The 26,585-nt window shown below is 39.1% G+C and overlaps 1 protein-coding gene across 3 annotated transcripts in view; it reads right to left on the reverse strand.

Annotated features, from left to right (window-relative positions):
* Cpm (carboxypeptidase M) overlaps positions 1–22,656 on the reverse strand; it is a 63,158-nt gene extending 40,502 nt beyond the window's left edge. For 2 of the 3 annotated variants that reach the window (XM_046430625.2, XM_046430624.2), the window contains exons 1-2: positions 22,515–22,656; positions 22,073–22,235 (exon numbers count right to left, since the gene is read on the reverse strand). In XM_046430625.2, coding sequence (XP_046286581.1) covers positions 22,073–22,232 — 160 coding nt within the window. In that variant the 5' untranslated portion in view covers positions 22,233–22,235; positions 22,515–22,656. Of the gene's footprint in view, positions 1–22,072; positions 22,236–22,514 lie in introns of those variants that run through there. The other variant, XM_058574635.1, reaches the window with a different exon arrangement.
* Positions 22,657–26,585: the final 3,929 nt, after the last annotated feature.

Consider the following 26,585-nt stretch of genomic DNA (forward strand, 5'->3'; position numbering starts at 1 on the left):
ATCAATGCAGAACTGTGTTGTCACTTTCACAAATCGTTTCAATTTATCATCTCACAAAAATCACAGCATATATTTGTCAACAAGCTCAAGAAGCTATATGACAATTACTCATCATCTTTCCAAGGAGTGCATAAATAGTTACATTCCTATTTCTATTTGTATTTTTATGTAGACAAGAAGAATATGAGCATACTTTAACACACTATATTACAATTCTAGATTACTTAGGTGGTGCTGAGTAATTTCTGCAACAATGTAACATGTAACAAAGTAGTCTCCGTAACAAAGCAGTAAATTTTCAGTAACTAGTTTTGCAAAGTCACTACAAATACAAATATTTCCTAAAATAAAACAAAAACCTGTGCCCAAGCAATCACACCACCGTACCACCCTACCTTCAGAAATTCTCAACAGACTACTCAAGCTTATCACAGCATTTGGCAATGATGATCTCTGAAGACCCACCAACAATGATCACTCGTGGGGCCAATTATGGGTGAGCTGCTTTAGTAAGTAATTTCTACTGCTTTTGGACTCATACAGTAAATGTTTCACTGAGCTTTGACTGTTATGATCATAGAGGGGTGAACATATCTAAATGATGTCATAGTCATGGGGTCAGAGGAAGAATTCAAAGATTTCAGGAACGCAAAGATTTTCTGCCAAAACTGACATTTTACATAATTTCTAAAGAAGGTAGGTATTATTACCCTCATTTTACCAATAAGGGACAGGTTCAGGCAGCTGGGCGTTGGGCTGGGTTTTGTTTACTGTAAAGTTCATGTTTTTCTTCCTATGTATAAGAGAATATCCTCTGTTACCACCTTAGATGTCTTAATGTTTACCTTTCTTAGGACAAAAAAACTTGGGGCATCTAACTCCATTTCTCACAGTCCTCTCCCTACCTCACAAATGGAGTGATTAGTAAGTCACTTTGCCAACAGTGGCATTAGACTCACCAATGAGAAGCTGCTTTCTGGAATGTCCTGTGTTTTCTTTTCTTTTGTGTCTGTAAGAGCTTTGAGGTGCTGCTTACAGTTTAAAGTCAATGTTATCTGGAAAGTGGGCCTATGTATAATGAGAATTTATTTCAGAAATCGGTTAAGTTTCCCAACTGTACATTGACAATTGCCTGATCACAGGTATTTCCAACACTGAAGATTGTAGATTTAATGATGCCACCTTGTGGGCTGGGGTGTATCTCAGCGGTAGAGCACTTGCCTAGCATGTGTGAGGCCCTGGGTTTAATCTAGCACTGTAAAAACAAACAAAAAATAACTTGTATTCATAATTGCAGTTTTTGTTCAATATGTCTCAAGGAGCCACACTGAATGTTAAGACTCTGAACTGTGTGCCAATCCCAAGATTACCTGGGCTACCTCCACAGAAATTTTTAAGATCAGAAAATCTCCCAGACTCAACACTGTGGCTTCATCAAACTATATAATTAGCTTGCATTTTAGATCAGCTCCTACCTTAAAATGCAGGTTGAGAAATGCCCATTTCAGAAGGAGCATGAGGAAATGCAGCTGTTAATAAGCCATCTGAGTTATCCACCCTTTTAAAGCATATCTTATCTTAATCTTAGTTTGTATTCATTTAATTAACAATTTATGCCCTGCCAACTTCATGAAGGACAGGAGGCAGCTTGGTCACACAGCACATTGCTCAATGGAAAACTATTCTCAATAAACAGTGGGCAACATGCCAGTTTCAAAGGTCTAGCACTAATTTCATGCACATGCATATATGACACCAGTCAGGCCTCTTGCAAGACACCTACTTTTCCATGGGCTGTGACACAGAAACCTTACTAGAATGTGCAAATATGTTTGAGGAGCCATTCCAAAGACACTTTTATTTATTTATTTTTATTGATACTGGGAATAAGGACCTTGTATTCATAATTGCAGTTTTTGATTAAAAAAAAAACTGTAGCATGTTAGGCAAGTGATCTACCACTGAGCTACACACCCAGATATTATTATTATTATCATTCAGTATGGGGGAAGGGTTTTGAATTCAGGAACACTCTACCACTGAGCTATACCCCTAGTCCTTTTTAATTTTTTTTATGTTGGAGACAGGGGTTAAGTTGAACTTGTGATCCTCATGCCTCAGTCTCCTGAATAGCTTATAGGTGTGTGCCACCAGGCCTGGCCCAGAGACACTTTTTGACTTTGTTAGGTGTCTTCTCACAATGGATCAATGGAGCCCTGGTTTATCTCAAATCTAGCGGGACAATCATAGTTTTGCACCCATCATCTGCTGTACATGGTGGCCAAGCTTTATCCTTTCTGATAATGTGCCTCTACTTACCTCAGTTGAGTCTAAGAAATTTGTAGACAGGGACCTTATATAAGCTGTCATCTACTTCACCACGCTCAATAAATGGGCTGAAAGGATGATGCACTCTTAACAGGAGGAGGGGCAACAAGATTTGCTAGGGTTTTCTCATTGCTCAACAAGTCAGCCATGCTGAGCAACAATTACTAATAGGGCAGTACCTCAAGACATGCCCAACCATCATGCAGAATTAGATGAGCTCTTGAAGACCAGTGATAAGGTATTGTTCAAGCCACCCTTTCATTTAGCACACTTGTCACAGGCATGAAATGGCATGAAATGGCATGATGGAGGCCCCGGGGCAAGCTGGGGAGCAGTTATAACCACAGCTTTTGCATTTAGGTGGAATGGAAGGCAGGAGTGGAAAATGCACAATGTGGTAGTCATATAGGAAGGACTTCTGCCCAATATGGAAATAAGCTTTAATAGAATGTGACCAGGCCTGGCATTTACCCTCCTTGCATTAAAATACAGGAAGGTTTTAAAGCATCTCTCATGATATGTATTCCGAGGAATCATGTTGCAGGAATTTTATGTAATGCCTCTGCATCTTTGCGTGCTTTTCTTTTTAATCATGAATGAAAGTGTATGACATATCCTACAATGGAGTGTAGTCATTCTCAGATACTTTGTTTGCTCCATGTGTATGGTTCTGTTCATGTGGAGAGTTAAACAGATCAACAGAAGACTAGGTCAGCAGCATCCCTGCATTTCTTAAAAGTATATCTGTGAATGACCCATAGCAGAATTGCCTGAGATATTTGTTAAAATTGCACAGAGTTTGACTAGCATGTGGGAGGCCCTAGGTTTGATCCTAGAACCATACACACAAAAAAACTAAAAACTCTTCAGTGAAATAAAATATACATAGAGCACTGTATACTGGATGCAATACAATGAATACACAGACTATAAGATATATAGCAAACTGTACACTGTGCAGCTCACTGTGAATTTTTATAAACTATACACTTGTCAGTACCTTGAGGCACCCTTATGTCTCTTATAGGCACTGTCCTGGATTGTGGAGTCACTCCTACCAGTAGTGAGTGTGAATGTAAACCTCTTGTTCTCAGGCCCGCATAGTATTCTGTCATAGAGTGCAAATCAAACAGAAAAACACTATCCTCCCAAATGAGGCACAAACCAAGCATGTCCCTACGTGAAAAGATGTCTCATACCTGAAGGCATTTTTCTCAGCTTTTACCCCAAAGCTGACCTTGACCGGGAGCTGCAGTACTCACTGTAACTGGAGACAGGACTGGAAGAAAGTGCAGGTGGTCCAAGCAGCATTCTGCTTTTCAACTTCCAGGGTGGTCTGATTAACCAGGGAGGCATTATAAATATATTTTCCTGACACAGGTTTTTCAGTTTTGCTTCATGAAGGCTCGTCAGAGTTTAATTCTTCCCTGACTACTGCATTTACTGAAGTAGCTAGCCTCTTGTGATCATCTGGAACCAGAGATTTGGGTCTAAATGGAAACTTTGCTACATTTTGTGTGACTTTAACTTGCTGACTTGAACACATCAGTTTCCTTATGTGTAAAATAAGGCTCATCATAGTAGCACATGGGTTGCTGTAAAGAGCAGAGGAGCTAAAATGTAGAAAGCACTTAGTGCAGAGCTTGCACGTACTCAGTAAGAAAACATGCTTGGGGCTGAGGTTGTGGCTCCGTGGTAAAGCCCTTGCCTAGCACATGTGAGGCACTGGGTTTGATCCTCAGCACCACATAAAAATAAATAAAATAAAGGTATTATGTCCATCTCCAACTAAAAAGTACTAAAAAGAAAAAGAAAACATGCTTGTGAGGTGAACATATATCTAAACTCATCAGTGTCACAGACACTAAGGGATCATATAAGTGCAATGCCAAAGGAAGGAAGATATAGTGGCAATTTGGATTGATTAGCTTAGAGTAGTTCCTACCCACCCCCTCCTTCCAAAGAATTACCCACAAAGCTTGCTCATTTGTTAATCATACTTCAAGTCACAAGATATTATCTCTTGAAACTAAAAACATGTTAATTAACATGCCTATACAGTTTAATAGTCCACTACCTTTGCTATTAGAATGAATGGAAAAAGTCAATCATTAATCTAGGGCTGGGTTATTTTTTTTTTTTTTAGGGCATTATCTCAAACTTATTTTGTCCCAAATTATGGAATAAAAATTCTGTTATAAGTAGAAATGCCAAAGAATCCAATGTCTGATTCACGTTTGCTGTGATCTGGCTCTTGTGAGGCAGATCACAGCAAACGTGAATCAGGCATTGATTCATGTTTCCTGCCTCTGTCCCTGCCTCGTCCCATTATGACCTGAGTGTACTCCACGGCCTGCTCTCCTCATCACATTCCCTTTTCTCCTCTGGACATCACGTCCTGAGTGTCTTTTCAGATTCTTCATGGCTCTTTCTGCTTACAAAAGTCATCCACACTTCAAAATTTGTGAATGTTCAAAAATATACACTATAGAATGTGAAATCCATCCACTTACACTCCACTTTCAAAAATAGATTCCAGATGAATTTAGGTGCTAAAAACTAAAACTATAAAAATACTGAAAATGTATGGAATATATTTATGACCTTGGGGGTAAAGGTGGCTTTTTAAAATGAGATGTAAAACATAAAAGCTTTTAAGGAAAAGTCTGATGGACATGACCTCATGCAAATTAAAAACTTCTGTAGGAAAAAGACATTGGAAACAAAGTTTCATAGATAAGTCACAGAACAGGTGAAAACATTTGCCACATAGATAACAAAATATCTAAGAAGGTCTGTGAGTAAGTAAAAAAAAAAAAATAGGCAAAAGGCTTGAGAAAATATAAGCTGCCAATAAACTGTGAATTCAAGGTCCACAGGGGTAGGGACCTATTTGTTCACTGTTGTCTGATCCTGCATCCGGAACATCAATGTTTATTTAATGTTGAATAAGTGTGAAAACATACTCATTCTCACTTGTAATCATGAAATTCAATTTAAAATGGAGATTTTTTTTTTTACCATGCAGATTAGAAAAAAATTTAAAGTGTTGGTTATAATGTGAGGAAATGCACATACTCATGTGATGCTGGGAGTTAAAAAATATACCTTATTATGAAGGGAAATTTGTCAGTATCTATCAAGCACAAAAATTCATGTACCTTTTGATTTAGCAATACCTAGCTTGGGAAATTGTTGAGCTGAGGTGCTTGTTCAATAGTATCTATTGCACTATCATTCAAAATATCTAAAAGTTGTAAGTGACCTAAATATTGAGCAATATAAAAATGATTAAATAAACTATGATAAAAATCACATCATAAAGGCTTGGGTTGTGGCTCAAGTGGTGCTTGCATAGCATGTGTGAGGCACTGGATTTGATCCTCAGCACCACATAAAAATAATTAAAAAAAAAAGATATTGTATCCACCTAAAACTAGAAAACAAATATTAAAAAAAAAATCATACGGTAAAGCTAGGGGCATACCTCTATTGAAGGAGAGCTTGCCTAGCATGTGTAAGGCCCTGGGTTTGATTTCCAGTACCACTCCCCACCCCCAATCATACCACAGAATAGTATGAAGTAGTTTAAAACAAAGAGGCATCTCGACACTTACTGGCCTCCAACATACATAAGTGAAAAAGGCAAGTTGCACAAAAATACTTGTGAGAATGAAACACAACCTGTGGGCTGGGGTTGTAACTCAGTGGTAAAGCGCTTGCCTAGTACGCGTGAGGCACCGGGTTAGATCTTCAGCACCACATAAAAATAAATAAATAAAGGTATTATTAAAAAAAAAGAATGAAACTCAAAACTAGATCTGTGTATACACATAAATGAAGAGAAAAATATTTGACTATGAACTTATTTTATCCACTATAGATTCTGGACATCGTCCCATGACAAAATATACAAATTTACCTTATTCTTTTATAAAGGTTGTATAATATTCCATTGACCAGATTTGAAATAATCTAACCAATTCCCTATTGATGAATGTATGTATTTTTTTTTTTAAAAAAAAACATCTTTGAGGTATAATTCATATGCCATACAATTCACTTATTCAATACAATTCCCAGTTCACTGTTTTTTGGTACACCACACTACTATTTTTTTTTTAAATTTCAAACCCAGGGCCTTACACATGGTAGGCAATTTATGGTAGGCAAGCACTCCCCCAACATGGCAGTAGACATTACTACTTTTAAAAACTATGCTAAACCATATAACTAAATTTGTTATTTTAGCCATTGTAAGTACACAAATCAGGCATTAATTAGATGGCTGCGTCATTTTCGTTTTATTATAAATAATGCTGTAAATCATATATACTTGGTGCAAATGTTATCATAGGATAGAGAGCTCACTTTAGAGAGAGAGTGACAAATATAAAGGGTGATAAGAGAAAAATGGGCTGGTCTTAACCTAAAATTACTACATTACTGTTAAACATAATTTTAAACCCTTTGAAGAGGAGATTTCCCAAAGCAAAAACACCCCACAGAACTTTTTTTTTTTTTTATGTTCATTCACACTGCCAAATATCTAAGTACAAGCTAATTAAAGCAAAAGAAGCTTTTTTACCCGGTATCTGAATATACATAGGCTAGATGCCAAGAGAATGTGTCATCCAGTATCTGACAACTTATCCTGAGTCCCTTTTGTCAAACATACCACAAACATTTAGACCCTACAGAAAGAGACATAGTCCTAGTATTAGATCTGGTTTCCTATCTGGATGTCACAGTCTGATTGGAGACTGACCTCTGGCAATTCAATTAATTCTATGCCCTCAGGTTCCTCTCTATACAATGGGGTCTGGCAAGGGTGCTGTAACTAGTGTGCTGCCCTCTGGGGCAGGAACAAGGTCAGCTCCACCTGCAACTGTGGCAAGAGCCAAGCTGTGAAGACTGGGAGCTCCTGAATGGGCTGGGTACTTGCCTTGGCCCAGGGCAAGTTACTTAACCACTGGCATGTGGATCTCTAAAGCTGCAAATGGCTACCTGCCTCAGATGGGCTGTGCAGACTCAGTGACAGAAAGCAGGAATGCTACGTAGCTGTTCAGCAAACTCAAGGCTGAAGGGTGTCACGCACCAAAAACTTACGTCAGTGCCACGTTCAAGTTGTCGAATATCACCATCTATGTAGCAGTAATAGTAGTAGCACATCCTTCTACAGCATTTGTTATGTGACCATTAAATTCTGAGCACTTTACATTTATTAACCTATGTAGTCTTCTCAACAATCCAGGAGGAGGATACCATCATTTCCATTTTACAAAAGAGGCAGTGGGCACAGAGAAGGTGAGACACTGGTTTAAGATCATGGCTACTCAATAGCAGAGCCAGGATTTTAACTCAGGCACTTTATGCTTTTCAGGGTCTGTGTTGTTAACCACTATTAAAATGCCTATTATTGCTTATAAATATCTGTGTATTTGTGGGTAAGGGTATAAATATGATATTTTCCCTATTCTGATAGCTCCTTGACTTCAGTATCTGATACTAAGATCTCTTTTTTACTGTTTTTAAAAATTGAGATGACTTTGCCAGACACTTCATTTTCACCGTATCACTGAACATAGAAATCTTTTAAAAAATTATTTATTTATTTCTTATTTCAGGAGACAGCATCTATGTTACTCAGGCTGGACTCAAATTCCTGGGTTCAAGCGAGCCTCCTGCCTCAGCCTCTCAAGTAGGTGGGCCAGCAGGCATGTACCACCACACTCAGCACCTGGAAATCTTTTTTTTTTGTGTGTGTGTGTGTGTGTGTGGTGCTGGGGATTAAACCCAGGGCCTTGGGCATGCAAGGCAAGCACTCTACCAACTGAGCTATATCCCTAGCCCTAGAAACCTGCTTTTAAAATGACCAATTGATAAGTTGTTATAAAGGATATTCAAAAAACAGAGAGCATAAGAAAAGGCATTATTAAAGTTCTCATGGGTCACTTACAACCTCTAGGATCATACTGTGCCCTCTGAGCCTAATGGGTTTTAGAATCCAAATGCTTGGTTTTCATACAGGGCAATGCTCCACTCCATTAGCTCACTCTATTTCCCTCGAGTTTCTATCTCAAAATCAAATGGTTTCTCACTAGATTGCATGTACCCATTCGCCAGCTCATAACATGTCCCTTAGAGGAAATAGAGTTTGGGCTGCTGACTGCACAAGCCTCAGTGTTACAGCCACCTGGGATTCTGTTAATCTACCCAACACAAGGTGATTTTGTTTTCCTTCCTTCCTGTCTTCATCTAGCAAAAGGGAAAAGCCTTCTTCTCTAGTAAATGGGACCCCTGTGGTGAATAATGACATAGCTACTTGTGTGATCCTACCACCTTCTTTGCAAAATGCCTAGGAGTTGAGGCTGCTCAGGGCAGGCCCAAGTGTCCTATGTTGCTCTGGCATCTCTTCCTCCCAGATGGAAAGGATGCTGAGTGGGCTCTTTCGTATCCATTAGACTCCTCATTGGTCTATGCAGTCTTCCCCCAGAGGCCTGTAGCAGACAAGGGATCTTGGTGGTGCTCAGTGGAAAATCCAGAGCTCCTGAAAGCCAGATTCTGTTCCTTCTTTCCTACCCCTACCCTCTCATTCCATCTTGTCCCTCCAAGGAATCTGCATAAATCTGAATCATAAATGACTGTGAGGTGGCTTCTGAGTCTGCATAAATCAGGACAGGTGGTTAATGTTCCTGAGCATTCAGAGGCTGTCTGCCAGGACATAGTCACAATGGGAGTAGAGGTAAGGAGCGAGATCTTTTGCTTAACCCAATGTGCAGGTCATCAGCCAAGACACCATGTTATATACACAAGCTCATAGCATTTGGCTTGATAAACAGAATACATTTAATATTCTATAATGACACTTTGATCTGTTTCAGAGGGCTCTGAACCTTTGTGAAGTATCACCTATGTGAAGGACTCAACTAGAATGCTACATTCCAAAAGAAGGGACGAATCCTCCTTGACACCCTGCAGAGTCTAGCCCTTTAGCTGGCTCATGGCACATCCTCAGTTTACTCTTGCAAAGGTACCAGGGTCAACCAGGTATTCCATATTACTCAACCCGGGAATGGAAATTTATTCCAATATGATCTTATGTGGAAACCCAAGGAAAACAGTTGAAGCTGAGCTACTCTAGGTTAAGAAAGGGGACCTCAAGAGTCAACTCTCTCCTCACCTGGGAAGGACCCAAGGCCACCTCCACAGAAGCCTCAGAGCCCTAAAGACCCTGTTAGAAACTGGAACAGAGGCTTTGAATCCTTTTAGGAGTGGGTCTGAATTGCCAGCTCTGCTCCTTACTAGCCAAGTTGTCTCAAGCAAGTCATTTCTCCTGGTCTTGGTTTCCCCATCTGTAAAACGGGCAGAACATGACTTGACACCTTGCTGGTGTCAGAATTTAAAATAATATAGAAAAGGACCAGTTCACAGAAAGCATTCAATGAAGCATATAACTTTTATTACTAATCCTCAAATACCTCCCTTTATTACTTGTTTTTTTTTTTAAAGGACAGTTTCCCAAAGACAGAGAACAGAATGTCCTATGGAAACATAGTTCCCCTGGGACTACAAATATTGCCGGTTTCAGTGAGAAATTACGTGAGTCAAAATATTTTCCTTACTTATCACTGTTCTTTGAATAGTTCCTTTTCAAAAACAAAAACCCACAATGACAGGGGCCTTCTAAAACTATTCTAATGCTAAAAAATGCATTAGAATAAATTGCCACCAAGTTTTTATCCTGGATCATATATTCAAGAGACATCCCATCTCCTTTTTGAGGTTCTGCTGCCTCTGCCAGGGCAGACCCATCCCACTCCAGTCTCTGTGGATGGCCCCTGGTATACAAGCAAGTGAGGTGTTTTCCCACTCACTTTACCTGGAATTCTGCCCCTCTCACCTGTGTGTCTGGTAAAATGCTGAAACTGTTCAAGCACCAACTTCCCTGATGAGCCTTTGACAACTTTACCAAGCACTCTGGAGGCGAGATGGGGGAGCACAGCCCTATTGCAATGTCTCTCCCATTATGGGGACCGTGTATTAAGGGCACATGATCTAGTTTCTCAAGGGAAAGGTCCATGTCCTGTTCCTTGTATACCCCCACAAAAGTTCTGGTAGGCAGTAGGAGCTCAATAAACAAATATTTGTTGAATGAATACATAAATGAATTTCTTTTTTTTTTTTAAAGAGAGAGTGAAAGAGAGAGAGGGGGAGAGAGAGAGAGAGAATTTTTTTTTTTTAATATTTATTTTTTAGTTCTTGGCGGATACAACATCTTTGTATGTGGTGCTGAGGATCGAACCCGGGCCGCACGCATGCCAGGTGACTGTGCTACCGCTTGAGCCACATCCCCAGCCCCATAAATGAATTTCTAAAAGATCTAGGTTAATGAACCAAATCTATTGGTTCCTAAGATATAATTTTGGGTTGGGCGTGGTGGCACATGCCTGTAATCCCAGGGGCTTGGGAGGCTGAGACAGGAGGATTGGGAGTTCAAAGCCAGCCTCAGCAACAGCAAGGCACTAAGCAACTCAGTGAGATCCTGTCTCTAAAAAAAAAAAAAAAAACAAAAAAACAAAAAAACAAAATACGGCTGGGGATGTGGCTCAGGGGCTGAATGCCCCTGAGTTCAATCCTTAAAAAAAAAAAAAAAAAGATATAATTTGGGGTCATCAGTTTCTTCATTTGTAAAATCTGAAAGGTGGGAGGATGGGCAGGGGAAAAATAAAATCTGTTTGCTCTCACCTGTCAAATGGGAATGTAAATAACTTAATCATGGAGGGTTTTTTTTTTTTTTTTTTTTTTTGGTGGTACTGGGGATTGAATCCAGGGGTGCTCTACTGTTGAGCTACATTCCCAGCCCTTTTGATTTTTTATTTTGAGACAGGGTCTTGCTAAGTGTTCCAGGCTGGTCTTGAACTGTTGATCCTCCTGTCTCAGCCTCTTGGGTTGCTGAGATTACAGGTGTGCCTTAGCCACATTTCTTAAAAGGAACCTTTACTGTAATATAAAGTAAATTGTAAAACTACCAGAAAATTCCCAATCAAGAAAATAAACCTGTCATTTTTCTATCAGGCATATATCCCCTAGGATGTTTGTGTCTCCCCTAGGGTGAAGAAAAAAAAAAACGAGATGAAGTGGACAAGTCCTCCACGTCCCCCTTCCTCCTCAGTTTCCCCTCCCTTTCTCATCCTCCTTTCCCCTTGTTCCTCAAGTTCATTGTGCTCCTTCACCTTCAGGCCTTTGAAGATGCTATTTATTGCCTTGCCTCCTCTTCTTCACACAGCTAACTTCTCTTTTCTCTTCAGGTCTTCCATGTTTAGTTCTCTGCCATTCACCCCCACGGTGCTAATTGCATCTGTATTTATCTGATAAATCTGGTTCATTAACCCAGATCTGTTTGCCTCAATTCCGTTGGGGCAGGGGCCATGCCTAACTTCTTTACCTTCATATTCCTGTGCTAGCACATGCAAAAGACTATGTTAGGCATTCAAATAAATGTTTAAAAAGAAACGAAAAGAAAAGAAAGAAATGAATCTACAGAGAAACAAGAATTTCATAAATTATTCTTTGGGATATACCACTTAACTTTGTGGCTCTCAGTTTTGACTTTCAGCCAACACACAACATTAACCATGACCTTGAGAGGAAAGAATTACCATAGCCAATCTACTTTCCTCATCCCTTGCTTATCTCTGGGGACATCTACAGTCATGGCAATGACCCTGAACAAAACTCTGAGCACTAAACTCTTGAAATGTATACTAATTCATATTTTTTTTGTACCCCAAGACAGTGGGTCAGGATGTACCAAGCCAAAATCTCTGTTCAAAGTAAGCATGATGCATCATTTCATGTGCACCTGGTACCCAGTTAGGAGTCTGCACTCTGGCTGGTCACATGGATACGTGACCAGTTCCTTTGTAGAACTTTGAACTCCCAAGACTCAAGTGGGCTTCCCTAGGTGAGACATTTTGCATGTGTCTCTGCAGTTCATAGAAACACGTATCCCCAAGAAAAATGTGGGACAGATTCTTACAGAGGGAGAACAAGAAGCCTACACTGCCCCCTCTAGTTTCTGACATTGTGGATCTTTAGCCTCTTGTTCTTGCACTGTATCCTTTGCTGTGCTCAGTCTTGAGTATAACTTTATGTTGAGTTGTCCTTCCAGCAGATCACTAGTGGTGGTTGTGAAACGCCTGAAACATCCTCCTTGAGCTACTCCCTCTCCAGGGATACCGCTCCCTGTTCTCCTCCTACTTCATTGCCAATTTCATTTCCACCTTTTCTTAGTTAGATTATTTTATAGTTGCATGGGTTTCAATACCATCTATATGTTGATGGTTCCCAAGTTCATTTCTACCCCCATACTCCACTTATATACCCAACTGCCTACTGAACATCCCAACTGGATATCAATTAAAGATTTCAAAATTTTAAGAAAACCATCCAGATCAGAGCTCTTGTTTTTACCCCATCTGTGTCCTTTTCTGGTTTCTCCACCTTGGTTAACAACACTTTATAGACTGAGCTTCCAAAACATAAAACCTAAGAAACATCTTTGACTTTTTTTTTTTTTTTTTAATGTGGTGCTGGGGATTGAATCCAGGGTCTCACGTGTGCGAGGCAAGCACTTCTACAACTGAGCGACACCCCCAGCCATCTTTGATTTTTCTGTTTTCCTCACACTCATCTCCTTCTGAATCTAATCCATGATCCAACATGGTTGGTTCTATTTCCAGAACAAATCTCTAATCTCTCTGTTTCTCTCCATTTCTAATACAACATTTTAATCCAAATCACCATCATCAACATTTGCCTGGACTTCCATAATTGGAGTATTCTCCCTGCTTCTATACTTGTCCATTTTTAATGAATTCTCTGTTTAGCAGTCAAAAAAAATTTTTTTTAAACCTATGGCATCATTCTCTGCCTAAAATACTTTGATGGTTTCCCATTATTTTCAAAATTCAAACTTTCATGTTAGAGTTGGATTTTAAGGCTCTCTATGACTTGTTCCCTGAACATTTCTTCAACTTCCTCAGACACCACTCTCCTGGGTGGGCTCACTATGCTCTGGTTATGCTGCCCTCACATCTTTCTGTAGAATACAGCCAACCTACTGCAGTTGAGGCCTCTGTACCTCATGCAATCTGAATTAGGCTGTAAGGACTAGCTCTCTCTCACCCTTCAGATCTCAGCTCAAATCTACCATCTTTTCAGTATCATGGTCTTTCCATGCAACATTCTCTCAAAACAATAACTGCTATGTTCGAGGCACTGAGAATACAGTAGTTCCCCCTTATCTGTGAGGTGGTAATTTATTATAGTACTCTTGCACATCACTATAATTGTGCTTTGGGGTTGTAATTAAGTAACATAAGAGTTAAACACAAGCACAGCAATACCATGACACTTGATTTGATAATGGAGATGGCTACTAAGAGACAACAGGACCCGTAGTACATCCTATGACAAACAAAGGGATGATTCACACCCCATGCTGGACAAAGTGGGACAGCATGAGACTTCATCACACTGTTCAGAGTGGTGTGAACACTTAACGTCACTATGAGACTTATGAATTGTTTACTTCTAGAATTTTCCATTTAGTACCTTCAGACCACGGATGAAGCTGAAACCATGGATACGAAGGGACTCCTACATAGCAATAAACAAGATAAACTCCCTGTCTTCACAGAAGTTATATTCTAGGGGGACTGTTACTCTCCATTAAATTATTTATGTGCTTCATAGCAATTAAAATCTTTATTCACTCTGTTTTTTGTCAATTGTCCCTATTAGCATGTATAAGAAACATCAGTGCAGAGGCTGTTCAGTGCTACAGCCCTAGCCTAATACACAGCCTGGCACAAAAAATGATGTTTACTTCCCTGTAGGATCATTTGACCAAAGAGCTCTATTTTAAATGTTTGAAAGTCTCTGCAACAAACATTGTGCTGTTTGCTGGAACTGTATAGCATGGACTCTGAAAACACATTTTTACATTTAGAAGAACATATTCTTAAAAGGCTAGAATGTTCCCTTCCCAACTCATCTTTGTTTCTTCACATGTAGAAAAGCACTTTCCCGTAATAAAAGATAAACCAACTATGTGCATGCCTATGTTATCTCTATCACAGGAAGGTATTCACCAGAGTCTCCAAGAGTAATATAAAAAAAAAAATATTTTCCCCAATGGAGCAACCTGTATCTGCAATCTAACTCTATGTACATTTGGTATTATTAGTAAGGTGTAAATAAATCTTATTTAAAAATAATGAGAAAACACCTGTGGAATTTCATGTTAAGATGATTATATGTTCCTAAATGTCTCTAGATGTCTTCATTTTTACAGGAGTGCATACCTCACCATGAGAGGATTTGTAAATATTGACTCTCTCTTCTCCTAACACACATTTGGTTAATGTTTGGGGGGCTGAGGGCAAAGGAGGCAGGTAGAACCACCTTAGGCCTGTCAGTGAATAATTCAGTTAGTCCTTCACCCCCTGAAGGACACTAATTTCTAAGGCCTCCATCTGTGTTTCAGTGACTTATCTTGGAGTGAGTCATAAGTATGGTATTCCAATTCTACCTAAGTTAACGTACTACTTACCATAAAAATGAGTTTTAGTAAAACAGGTTACACTGCAAGAAAACAATTTCATTTCCTGAGAGAATGAAGTCCTTATATACATGTAATTATAAATAGGAGCATATGGGGCCAGGGCTGTAGCTCAGTGGTAGAGGGCTTGCCTAGCATGCATGAGGTGCTGGGTTCCATCCCCGGAACCACATAAAAATAAACAAATAAAATAAAGGTATTGTGTCCATCTACAACTAAAAAAAATTTTTAAAAATAGGAGTATGATAAAGGGATATATATATTCCTGAAACAAAGTACATAAAACATGTACTTTATACTTCTACACTTTATGATAACATATAACTTATCTTTAAACTCCTATGCTTCCCTTAAACAGCATGGAAAACTCTTCCAGTTTGTCCCTTAGAATGCCTATATTATATATCACAAGCACATTAGGACCAAATACAAAGCAGGACAAAGCTGGTCACTGGCTTCCAGACAGAGCTATGGGAGGATGCTCAGGAAGAGGAGTACCAGAAGATTCTGACAGCTCCAGGGAATATAAAAAAACTTTTGCTCCAAAAATATGATATTAAACTAAATTTCTCCTGTTTGTAGTCATAAACATACCTGTGCATTTTTTAGGAAAGGAGTCTCAGTTACTCGTTTGGACACTTATCAGTTCATGTGACCTTAGTTGTAATCTTTCAATTTGGTTCTGTTTTAATAGAGAATTTCCTATCCGGAAAGTTTAAAAACTGGATAAGCAACTAATGGAAAGATCTTTATTTAAACCAACAGAAGGATGATTTAGTTAGCTTCTTCAGAATTCTGGGATAGGATGAAGGCTTTGGCAACACCTTGGCCTCCCCACATGGAGGCTGCCATATCCACCTCTGGATAGCTACTGAGGAAGCAGCTTTTCAAAGTTGACTTTTTTGCTTTTTTTTTTTTTTGGATGCAATGGGGATTAAGCCCTCCAGTTGAGACTGATAAAGGTATGTATGTGAAGGTTCATGTCATGGATCAGGACATTTGTACTTTTAAAACATCTGACAAGAAGTAGTCCTCAGAAAACAGAGATGAGGACAGGCACAGCAGCAAATACCTGAGATCCCAGTGACTTGGGAGGCTGAGGCAGGAGGATCACAAGTTAGAGGTCAGGCTGGGCAACTTAGTTATTCCCTCAGTAATTTAATAAGACCCTGTCTCAAAATACAAAGTAAAAAGGACTGGGGATATAGCTCAGTGGCACCCCGGGTTCAATCCCCAGTATCAAAAGGAAAAAAAAAAAAAGATAGAAAGAAAAGAAGGAAAACAGAGATGAGAAAAATCTTTTTTAATGTGCAACTTATGTTTTATTTTAACACAAACTCAAATTAGGCCTTACTAGCCTCTTAGCAAACTGCTGTTATATTTAATTGCTAGGGAGGCAGAAAGAATGTCAATTACTTTAAATCACTAGATATAAAAATTTGATTAGATTTAATTTCTTTCCCCAAATACATGTTGGTATTTGATATAACCTTTAAAAACATTTCAATTTAAAGATTCTTTCCAACTTTCTTTGTGATCTCAGAGAAGAGGACATTCTAAATAAGAAAACTGAAAGGAGAAAACAGAGCTAATGGCAGTTATCACCTCTCAACTTCAGATACGGTTGTCACCAATGTTATTGACACACATGTTTGTGGATTAAGAACAGAAATAAGCACCTTTTGGATGCTGGCTACATTAACTTGAAGTGGATCCTTATCAGCTCTGTTTGTGATTTTAGATTGATAGTTCTTAACCCTAAAGACAATGCCTCTTTTTTTGTGCATCCAATATTCTGTAACTTCCACTTTACCACTGCTAGTATATGATTCATAGAAAGCATAACACATTTATTTACACACTATTTAGAAGATTAACATAATGTTAAAACTATATATAGAGCAATTTACATAAAATATAGCATCAGAATGTAAAAATCTGGGGATGACTCCACCAGAGACATAATGAGAAAGTCAGATGCTTATATTTCCATCAAGAGTCACAGTAAAGGCATAGATCACAAATGAAGATTGGTTTAATTCTGAACAATGGCATCAATATTTTCAGAATATAAAATATCTCAAAATCAAGTTAAGAGCAAACAAATGTAATTTTCCCTCAGGTTACATACAGTTGTATTTCTGGAAAGTTCAATATTTATATAAACTGTTTCATGTGTGTGAACAAAACAGCTTGGTTTTAGGTCTTTCACCTAAATTCCCCCCTAGGGGGCGGTACTGCCCTTGATGAGATGCTCCATTCTTAGCTCAATATCTTAAACTCAACATGGCAGTCAGGTTGGGGGAGTGAAATACTTGTGCAAATAGACAGTTTTCTCCTTTTGCTTCATAATCAAAGAGCTTTTTCACATGGAACAGGAGGGGAGAGAGAATCCCAACTCTACACCAAAAGAGGAAATTCAAACTACTTTGAATTTATTGAGAAGGGACCACAGAATTCCATGGGAGAATATCAGCACAAAAAGAACATTTAATACAGACCCTTTCTCAGGGGTGATGGGGTACAGATGGAGGAGCAGGAGACAAGTCAAGGGAGACAAGAACAGAGAAAAAGATAGCCGGAGAAACTTTACAGCAAAGGGGCTTAAGGATTCAGTCTTTGTCATGAGATGGGCTGTGGTTCCAGTCCAATCTCTGTGACCTACTAACAATAGATAATTTATTTAATCTCAGTTCTTTACATATATATTAGGGTGATAATAATGGTATTTCATACTATTGTTAGGATGATTGTAACATGTAAAGCGCAAGGGAAAAAGTAAAATTCACTTAATGCTGGCTGTCACCATTATTTCATAAAAGCTTCAAACATCACTTGGCTTTAGAGCATTGCCGTTTAGAGAGATTTAAAATTTGGAATAAAAATCTGTTAGATGTCTCAGGGGCTTTATATTTAATATCAGAAAGGAAAGGTTTGATAACCTTATATAACTTCACAACACAAACAGGTATATTATGACTGAGATTCCTAGATTTTAATGGTTTTCTTAATATTTGCATTACATTAAGCATTTTCTACAGGATCTCAAGAAATTGGTATTAGGACCATATCTGGGAAATGAGCAGAGTATGACAGAAAACCAAGAATCGTACCTAAATTTTATATATAGCGTGACTTTTTGAGGGTAAACTACTAGCTAAAATCTAGTTAAGAGCCAGAGACTTTGAAAGATCTGTGTATGTGAACACAGTAAATGCCTTTTAGGGGCAAGAATCTAAGTCAATTCTAGGGAGATTTCTGAACAGCTGAGACAGTGTGAAACTCCTAGAAGAGAAATTCAATAATTGGCTGTTGAATGAATGGGAAAGGGAACATTCTTGGAGAAAGAAGCATGAAAAATGCATTCTCCCTTATACTATAAACCTAGCAGCAAAAAGTAATCTTTCACATCACTAATAACAAAATTAGATATTACAACTAGAATGCTAGTTTTATTGAGCATATAACTAGTGTAAGTTTTAGAAGTTTTATATTTTTCCTGAATTTCCTGAGAGATTACAAATCAATACAATCTTTTTAGAGGAATTTGGTATATGCATCAAATTCCTAAAACTGCTTTAAACTCAAAATTTTCCTTTTAGAACTATTGCAACAATGAAAATATTAACAGCAGGTGTCACATAACACTTGCTATGTCCTGAACATTGCTCTAAAGGCTCAGGGTCACACAGCTCAAAGCTAAGTATCTAGAACTTGGGCACGGTGGTTCCAAAGCCGGTACTCAGACAACTTCTGCTGTTTTATATAGGAGGGTGTTCACCACAGCATTGCTCAACACAGGAAACGTTTAGAAACAAACAAAATGTAATGTAACCATCTCCATTGGTAGCAGGTTGTTTCTCTGAAGCTTGGAAGACTGGCAGACCTAAGTGTGAATCTTCCCCCTAAATCTTATTAGCTGTGTCAGGTTCAGCAGGTTAATTAATTTCTCCAGGCTTCATTTGACAAGTTTGAAAATGAGGATAATGCCTGATTTGAGTTGTTGAGATTGAAATGATCTATTAAACACCTAATGCACGGAAAGCACAGGATAAAAAAGATTGTTATCACTTATCCCTTTTCCTTATTCTTCCTTAATCAGATAAAATGAAGATTAGACCTAGCAGGAGTCAAGACAAGATTCTTATAAAAGAGATGGGAGGAAATCTCATTTCACATGTAGCGCAGCAGCTTTCTCATGGCAATCTATTGAAAGTCAACCCTCAAAACAAGTTTATGAGAGAGGAGAAAAAAAAAAAAAAAAAAAAACTAGTCCTAAGCAGAGTTTTGAGTGTGTGTGGAGAGCCTAGTCTGAGAAATTCATCATAATTACATTTGTATTTGAAAGGGGAGGCTACTGATGGCAGGGAACAGACCACTTTCCTTGCTTCCCACCACTTTTGTTCAGCAAATATTCAATCCATTAAATAATCAGATAAAGACTACTGATTATATTACAGGCATTCTGCTAGACAGAGGAGTTGATAATAAAAAGGTGGGTGCTCCCGTGGATGGATGGATGAATGAATGAATGAATGAATGAACTGATGAACAATGTACCTTTTCTGATTTTTCTCAACTTAGTCATCAGTCTCTTTCTTGAGCTGCTTCTCTTGCTTCACTTAAGATTTTATTTACAATGTCACCAGGTAGAGAGAATTCCTCCAAAAAGTTAAAAAACATGGTCCATCTACTCTGACCAAATCTAGGCAAAAAGACTAAGTGTGCTCAACTTGTGTATGGGTTTCAAAATTTCCAAAATGAAAGGTGGAAAAAAAATCACCAATTAGAATAGAAGGCAATTATCATGTATCATGTAACCATATATCGATGGTTTTCTATCATCATTGTTTATAAGAGATAATCAGAAATCACACTGATGCCCTTAATGGGTAAATGACTAAAAAAAATTCACACCATTAAAAAGATAAGATACTACAGAAAAACTATTTCACATCTACAGACCTTGTCAATTCCTGGAAATACATTAATGAAATCATGGGAAATGGGGGAAAAGGCAGAATATGATCCATAGTTATAGCAATAAAAGTATGTGTAATAGGTTTTACAAACACAAAAAATGTACTTGGCCAGGTAAGACTATTACTTTCTCTTCTGGGTATGGTTGTCCATTTTAATAATAAAAACAAATGACACATATAGTAAATTGCATTTGCTCACAAACTTATACTACACCAGAAGATAGAATGAAAAAACACAACAAAGGAACATCATCTCAACTGCCACGTTAATATGCCAACACTTTGGCAACTGACTCATGGATCACTTGGAACCTAATGGCAGATTTGGGATTTTTCTTAATCCGAATAATTATTCTGAGCAACATACATAAACATTTGACTGCTAGTGTCGATTTTATTCTTACATGATAACCCCTCCAGTCTTTAACCACACGAGTGCCTACAAGGTAAACAAAAATTAAGCCTGTTGGCTTTCCACCATTCCTGTGGTTTGATTTCTTGATGGATAGATCAGAATGGCTGGTTCACATTTGCAAAGGGTTCCTAACAGTCTTTCACAAGCACTTTGTGTTTGAAAATTTAAAAACTTACTAATTCATTTAGTACTTAAAAAATAACAACACCCTCATCATTTAGTGGTTTAAATGATGACTGAACAATAACTCAAACTAGTTGTGCTCTATATTTCCTTTATTAACATAATTAGCAATCTTAGCTCTTTTTAAATTGTTTTACTCTAGCCTGAGGCGGAAATGGTTTCAAAAGATTAAATACATATGCTGATTCAAGATATGATTTCTCATACATCCAGCCTCTATAATTTTGGATTATAGAGCAATATAGTGTAATTTTGGCACCAACTCTTTGGCAATGCTGTTTAAAAATATAGGTACTAGTACACACAACCAAGGATTTTCATTCTGCATTGCATGTTAATACTTTTTCTTTAATATGAGAACCATGACTTCAATTTTTTGGGGAAAATAATTACTTAAGAATATGGTAATTAAGGGCTGGGGCTGGGGCTCAGCAGTAGAATGCTTGCCTAGCATGTGTAAGGCCCTGGGTTCGATCCTCAGCACCACATACAAATAAATAAAATAAAGATATGTGTCCACCTAATGTGTATGTGTATGTACACACACACACACACACACACACATTCCTAACTGACTCAAAAATTCAGAGCTAAAATCCAGATAGGATTTGAACACACCTTACAGAGTTGGGATCTGTATAAGCCTTAAAAAACTTTTAACTAAAGAATTTAAGTTTTCTGGTAATCTCTTTGGGGGCATCAATGTAACAAAAGATTAGAAAATAACATCTCATAAAATTACTTGTCTTGTCCAGAAGTTAGTTCAGGCTATAAAATCCACATCATCTGGGTGAGTTTCAACAAAAAATTTAATCTTTTTCTATGAATTCGAATTTGCTGTTTACAAAAATATGAAACTACATATACTTTCTAAATGAAAACGAGAAAACAAATGAAAATGCTAGGAAGAGTTCAGTCACTGCTAACAGTTATTATCTAGCAATTGTCTTCCTCAAATGGATACATTTTAAATACAGCCTATAGTCAAAGAACCACCTTTTTTTTTTTTTTTTTGGCAGAACTTTAAGCCATAGGGCTAATTATACATAAGATAGAAATCTCATCAATAAACTGCACTAATTTAATTTAAGAGATTTGAAGAAATAGTCCTAACAGTCCAAATCATATTTAAAGAAGCCAACAAGAAGGAAAACTGGAATGAATAAACGGACTCCTGTGGGGACGTTTTATCCTGAAAAGGACCTAAGACCCATATATAAATAAGACCCATATCCTAGATATCCTAGATAAACCACGTCTGAATGATTCAAAACAACGTGGCACCAAAAATGCAAAGGACTCAGTGACTCTAAATTACAATAAAGAAGCTCAGTAACATTCAGTTCTTCCCACTACTCCACCGACAAAACAAATCAAAAAACGAAACCAGAAACCCACCAACTTGCAAGGCACTGGTTTACCTGTTTGGAGCCCATCAGAGTAACTTCGTAGAGAGGGGACAGAAAGGGGAGGCATATTTAATGAATAAAAGGGAGGGCTGAGGGTTTGGGAAAGTGTGCAGGAGACGAGTCATACCTTTCACAGACTTCCCAATACTGTGTAAGTAAGTGATAGAACTGTAGTTTTGGGCAACGCTCTTCAAAAACGCTTCCATCCCTTCCTGGTGGTGGTAGCTGAAATCCAGCGCAGCTACCAATGGCAGCAGAAGCCCTAGCCACAGGCACGCGAAGTCCATGTTCTAGAGATGAATAAGAATAAAGCTGAGAACAGATGAAGAGCCCGGCTCAGCCTCCTACTCTCAGGGTCTCCCGACACGCTCCCTGCTTCCTAGGGAGATAAAAGTTGGAAGCAACACCCTCGGGCTTAGCAGTGCAACCAGCGACCGGGAGCACAGACAGCCCCCCGCTGCCTTCCACCCAATCGGCCGCCCCTCCCGATCCTCCTCCGGGCGTCTCCACCTCCCGCCGCCGTCCAGCAGCTGCAGCAGCTGCGCTCAGCCCCGCGCGCCGTGTCTCACCAGGGCTCAGGCGCACGTCTCCAACCGCCCGCGGTGGCCCGGCGGGGCCCGAAGTTATAGCGCGGTCAGGGGGCGGTCGCACCCGGGACCCGCCCCCGGACGTCCCTCCGGCCCACTTGGGCGCCGCGCAGGTCTCTCCTGGGCGGGGCCTGGGCGCCTTCGCACCTCGGAGAGCCGGTTCCCGAACCTCTCGGGCTTTTAAGGTGCGGCGACTTGCGCAGGTGGGCGTCGAAGGGCAGCTGGAAACCCAGCCCCGGCTCGCGGACTTGCCCTTTCCCGCGCCAGGGCTGGAAGTATGCCCGGACCTCGGCCATGGCTGCGCCCCAGGGCAGGTCCCAGGGCGCTCCATCGAGTGTAGACGGCTGTGGCGAGTTTCCCTGCGGTTAGCGGCGCTTGGCCCACCTGGAATCGGGACCGCGGCCGGAAATCGCGCCAGGCTCTCCAGCCCCGTTCTGCAAGTGCCTGGACTGTAAAAAGGAAGAACGAGTTTGTATGTGTGTGGGAGTTTGAAGTGCCATCAAGTGTGGAATACAGAAGTTTCCGACAAATTTATTTGGATGGGATCTGACCAAATCAGAGTTAAGTTTAAAACGCGCATTGAAAAATATAGAGCCATTGTCACAAATCTGACTCCCCTGTATTCCTTAGGCTGTTTTCAGTTCTCTCTTTCTAAAAACTCTGCTTTCTAGAAGGATGGGGGGGGGGGTGATCTATTTGCACCAAGGAAAATAAAGACCACTGGAACCTGAGAGGTGGTTTGTGGCAGGGGCCACAGACTTCACAATCTATCTGATGGATCTTAGGAGCCCTGTCAGGGTATTATGGACATGTGGAAGGGTCAGGGGAATGCAGAAAGTTTGAAAGCCACTGATTTGAGATAACGTTCCTCTCTGAGAGGTTAAAATAAAGATCCTAGGGTCCCACCTCAATTGGATGAGCAGAATGTCTCTTGGGGAGGCTTAAGAAACGATAATTTAAGACAGTCATGAGTGAGTCCAATGTGCCTTCCAGAGTTGAGTACTGCCAGAGTGATTGCCTGGCCCTTTGTTGCAGATAAAGATGCTGTTCCTGGAACTGAGCTCTAGGGAATCCCTGAGCTCCCCTGGGACTCTGCTGAGGCAACACAAGTAGTTTTAAGAACTAAAACCATGGAGTCTCAGGCTGGTACAGGTCCTTGCTCTGACATCTCAGTTGCATTGTCAACTCACTGTGTCTTGGTTTCCTGGTCTGTAAAATGGAAATTGTAATTACCTAAATAAGGTTGGCAGGCCCATTGTAAAAATAGAGGTGTTTATTAAATAAATAATCCAGTTTAGTTCATAAATCTTTAAAGGTAATTTTCTTTTTTAAAAGTAATTTTCTAATTGTTGGAAAATCTTTATATGACACTGTTTTTGAGTGGACTTTTTGGGGTATGCAGTACTTACTATGCTTATGACTTTCACCAGATGATTTGAAGAAGTTCCCTTTTCATTGTTCATTGACTAAGAGCCCTGAGAGGGGGAATAGGTCTTGAGGAGATTAGTTATTTAGGCAAAGTTACTATAAAGAATGGGAAAGGGAAGTGGCTGGGAACAAAGGGAAGGGTTGCTGATGGACTTTAGAAATCATACTTTTATAACAGAAGGAAGTGGAACCTTTGTGACTTGCTGTGACTAGCAACTAGGAGAAATGATGGCTTCACTGGGGTAGAGAGTGCCAGAATTGTTGTTCCAGAAAAACAAAGGGGTGAATTAGAGTTGAAATTGCTGCCCTTGGGTTGCACATAATAGGTAGAAAGGGAAGCAAATTCAGAGACAGACAAAGAATGGAATAAGGAAAACAGAAGATTGAGGTCTGAAGATTTAGGACCTTGTGACCCAAACTGGGGTCCAGGGATATCAACAATACCTTGTTGGAAATGCAAAAATCTCTTTTTTCCCTTCCAAGCCTGCATCTTCAAAAGATTTTTCAGAAGATGCATCCATACAGTTAAGATGCTCTTATCTAGATATTAAGGGAAAAGGAAATAGAAAAAAAAAAAAGGTTCAATGTCAGAGTGTGGAAGACCAATAGAGTAAAAGGCCAATAGAGTAAAACGTAAGTTTAAGATTTCAGAGGTGATCATTCTAAATATTACACCATTAAAGGTAAAACCATAACAAAAGGCTAATAATCTGACAACATAAAAATGTATGCTTTCTGCACAGGAAAACACAGCATGAAAGTTACAAGAAAATAAATTGAAGGACGAAATTAATAGCTCTTAAAAATCAAGAATGGGCAAAGGATATTAATAGTTCATAAGTGCAGTAATATGAATAGCCAATAAACATAGTAAAAGTTATCAACCTTGATAGCAATTAAAGAATTGCAAATTGAAAGGGCAAAGTAATATTTTGTTTTGATTTATTACTAAGAATGATTAAAAAGATTGATAATACCTAGATTTATGGGATCAGGGTGTTATGGTTTAGATGTGGTATCCCCCAAAAGCTCATGTGTGAGACAATGCAAGAAGATTTGGAGGAGAAATGATTGGGTCATAGCTTTAACTTAATCAGTGAATTAATCTCTGATGGGATTAACTGAAGTGGTAGAGTGTGGCTAGAGGAGATGGAAAGTGAGGTGTGGCTTTGGGGTATATAAATTTTCTGGTGAGTGGAGTCTCTCTGCTTCTTGATCATGGTGATATGAGCTGCTTCCCTCTGCCACACATGCTACCATGATGTTCAGCCTCACCTTGAGCCCTGAGAAATGGAGCCAGCCTTCTATGGACTAAGACTTCTGAAACCATGAGCCCTCAAATAAACTCTTCCTCCTCTGTAGTGCTGGCCAGATCCTTTAGTCACAGTATTGAAAAAGCTGACTAAAACAGGAGAAATGACATTTACTTCTTTCAGTGGTACTGTAAATTGATACAGTCTTTCTGGTGGGCAATCTGGGAATAGACATAAAAATTTTAAATGTCCTATTCTTTAGTAAGAATAGGTTATAGAAATCATTGAAAGATGTGCTGGGTTTATGCTCTTTATGTCAGGAACTTCAAGTGTTGCTGTTTTAAATTGCAACAAAATAGATAAAAACCTAAAAGTCAAATAGTAGCAGATTGGTTAGATCATTGGTTCTCATTTGGGGAAGTATTGTCCACTGTGAGACATCTGGAGATACTTTCCATTGTCAGGACTTGGGAGAAGGTGCTGCTGATATCTAGTACAGATACAGAGGACAGAGAGGCTACTAAACACCCTACAATGTATAACATTGCTTCCCACAACAAAGAATTATCCAGCCCAAAATGTCAGTCGTCAATGTTGACACATCCTGAGTTAGATAAAAAAAAAATATTGTAGCCATATAATACGTTGTTTTTCAGCTATACTAATGATGATGTAGAATTGAAAGGAAAATGAGAAAGCGAGAGATGGGTGAGCAAGAAATGAAGGACAGAGACAGGCAGAGATCCACACAAAGATTTATTTGTAAAAGCTGACAAATAAAGGCCATCCCTCTATAGAGTGGAGAGAGGTGCCTGAGATATTCGGGTGTTCAGCTTTTGTTTGGTAGGGGTTTGAGTTGTAGTTGTGGTGCTATGGGATAGGTTTGTGGGTGCTTGTGGCAGACATAGGTGGGTGGGGAATAGCATGGGATTGGTTTAGGATTATGGTACCATGGGGTAGGTCACTAATGGGGGTGGGGGGAGTTTGGAGAAAGTACAGGAAAGTAAAAACTTATCTCATAAGATGGCTGCTCGAATGTTAAATCAATACCCTATAAGAATGATATTAATTAACTTGGTAAGATAAATCATTTGGTGACAAAAACAGATAATAAAAGTAAAATGAGTAGGGCTGGGGTTGTGGCTCAGTGGTAGAGCACACACCTAGCACGTGTGAGGTCCTGGGTTTGATCCTCAGCACTATATAAAAATAAACAAATAAAGTAAAGGTATACAGAAAGAAAGTAAAATGAATAGCGGGATCCCATTTAGGTACAGCAGATCAAAAAAATATTCCCAGCATAAAGTTTCAAAAGTTATAAAAATGCTGAGTGTCAATCTTTGGTTTGTAATGTTTTAATTTTCTTTTAAGA

The sequence above is a fragment of the Marmota monax genome, unplaced genomic scaffold (assembly GCF_021218885.2).
Source record: "Marmota monax isolate L192 unplaced genomic scaffold, Marmota_monax_Labrador192_F-V1.1 WCK01_AAM20220418_F8-fsc00056, whole genome shotgun sequence".
Taxonomy (NCBI): domain Eukaryota; kingdom Metazoa; phylum Chordata; class Mammalia; order Rodentia; family Sciuridae; genus Marmota; species Marmota monax.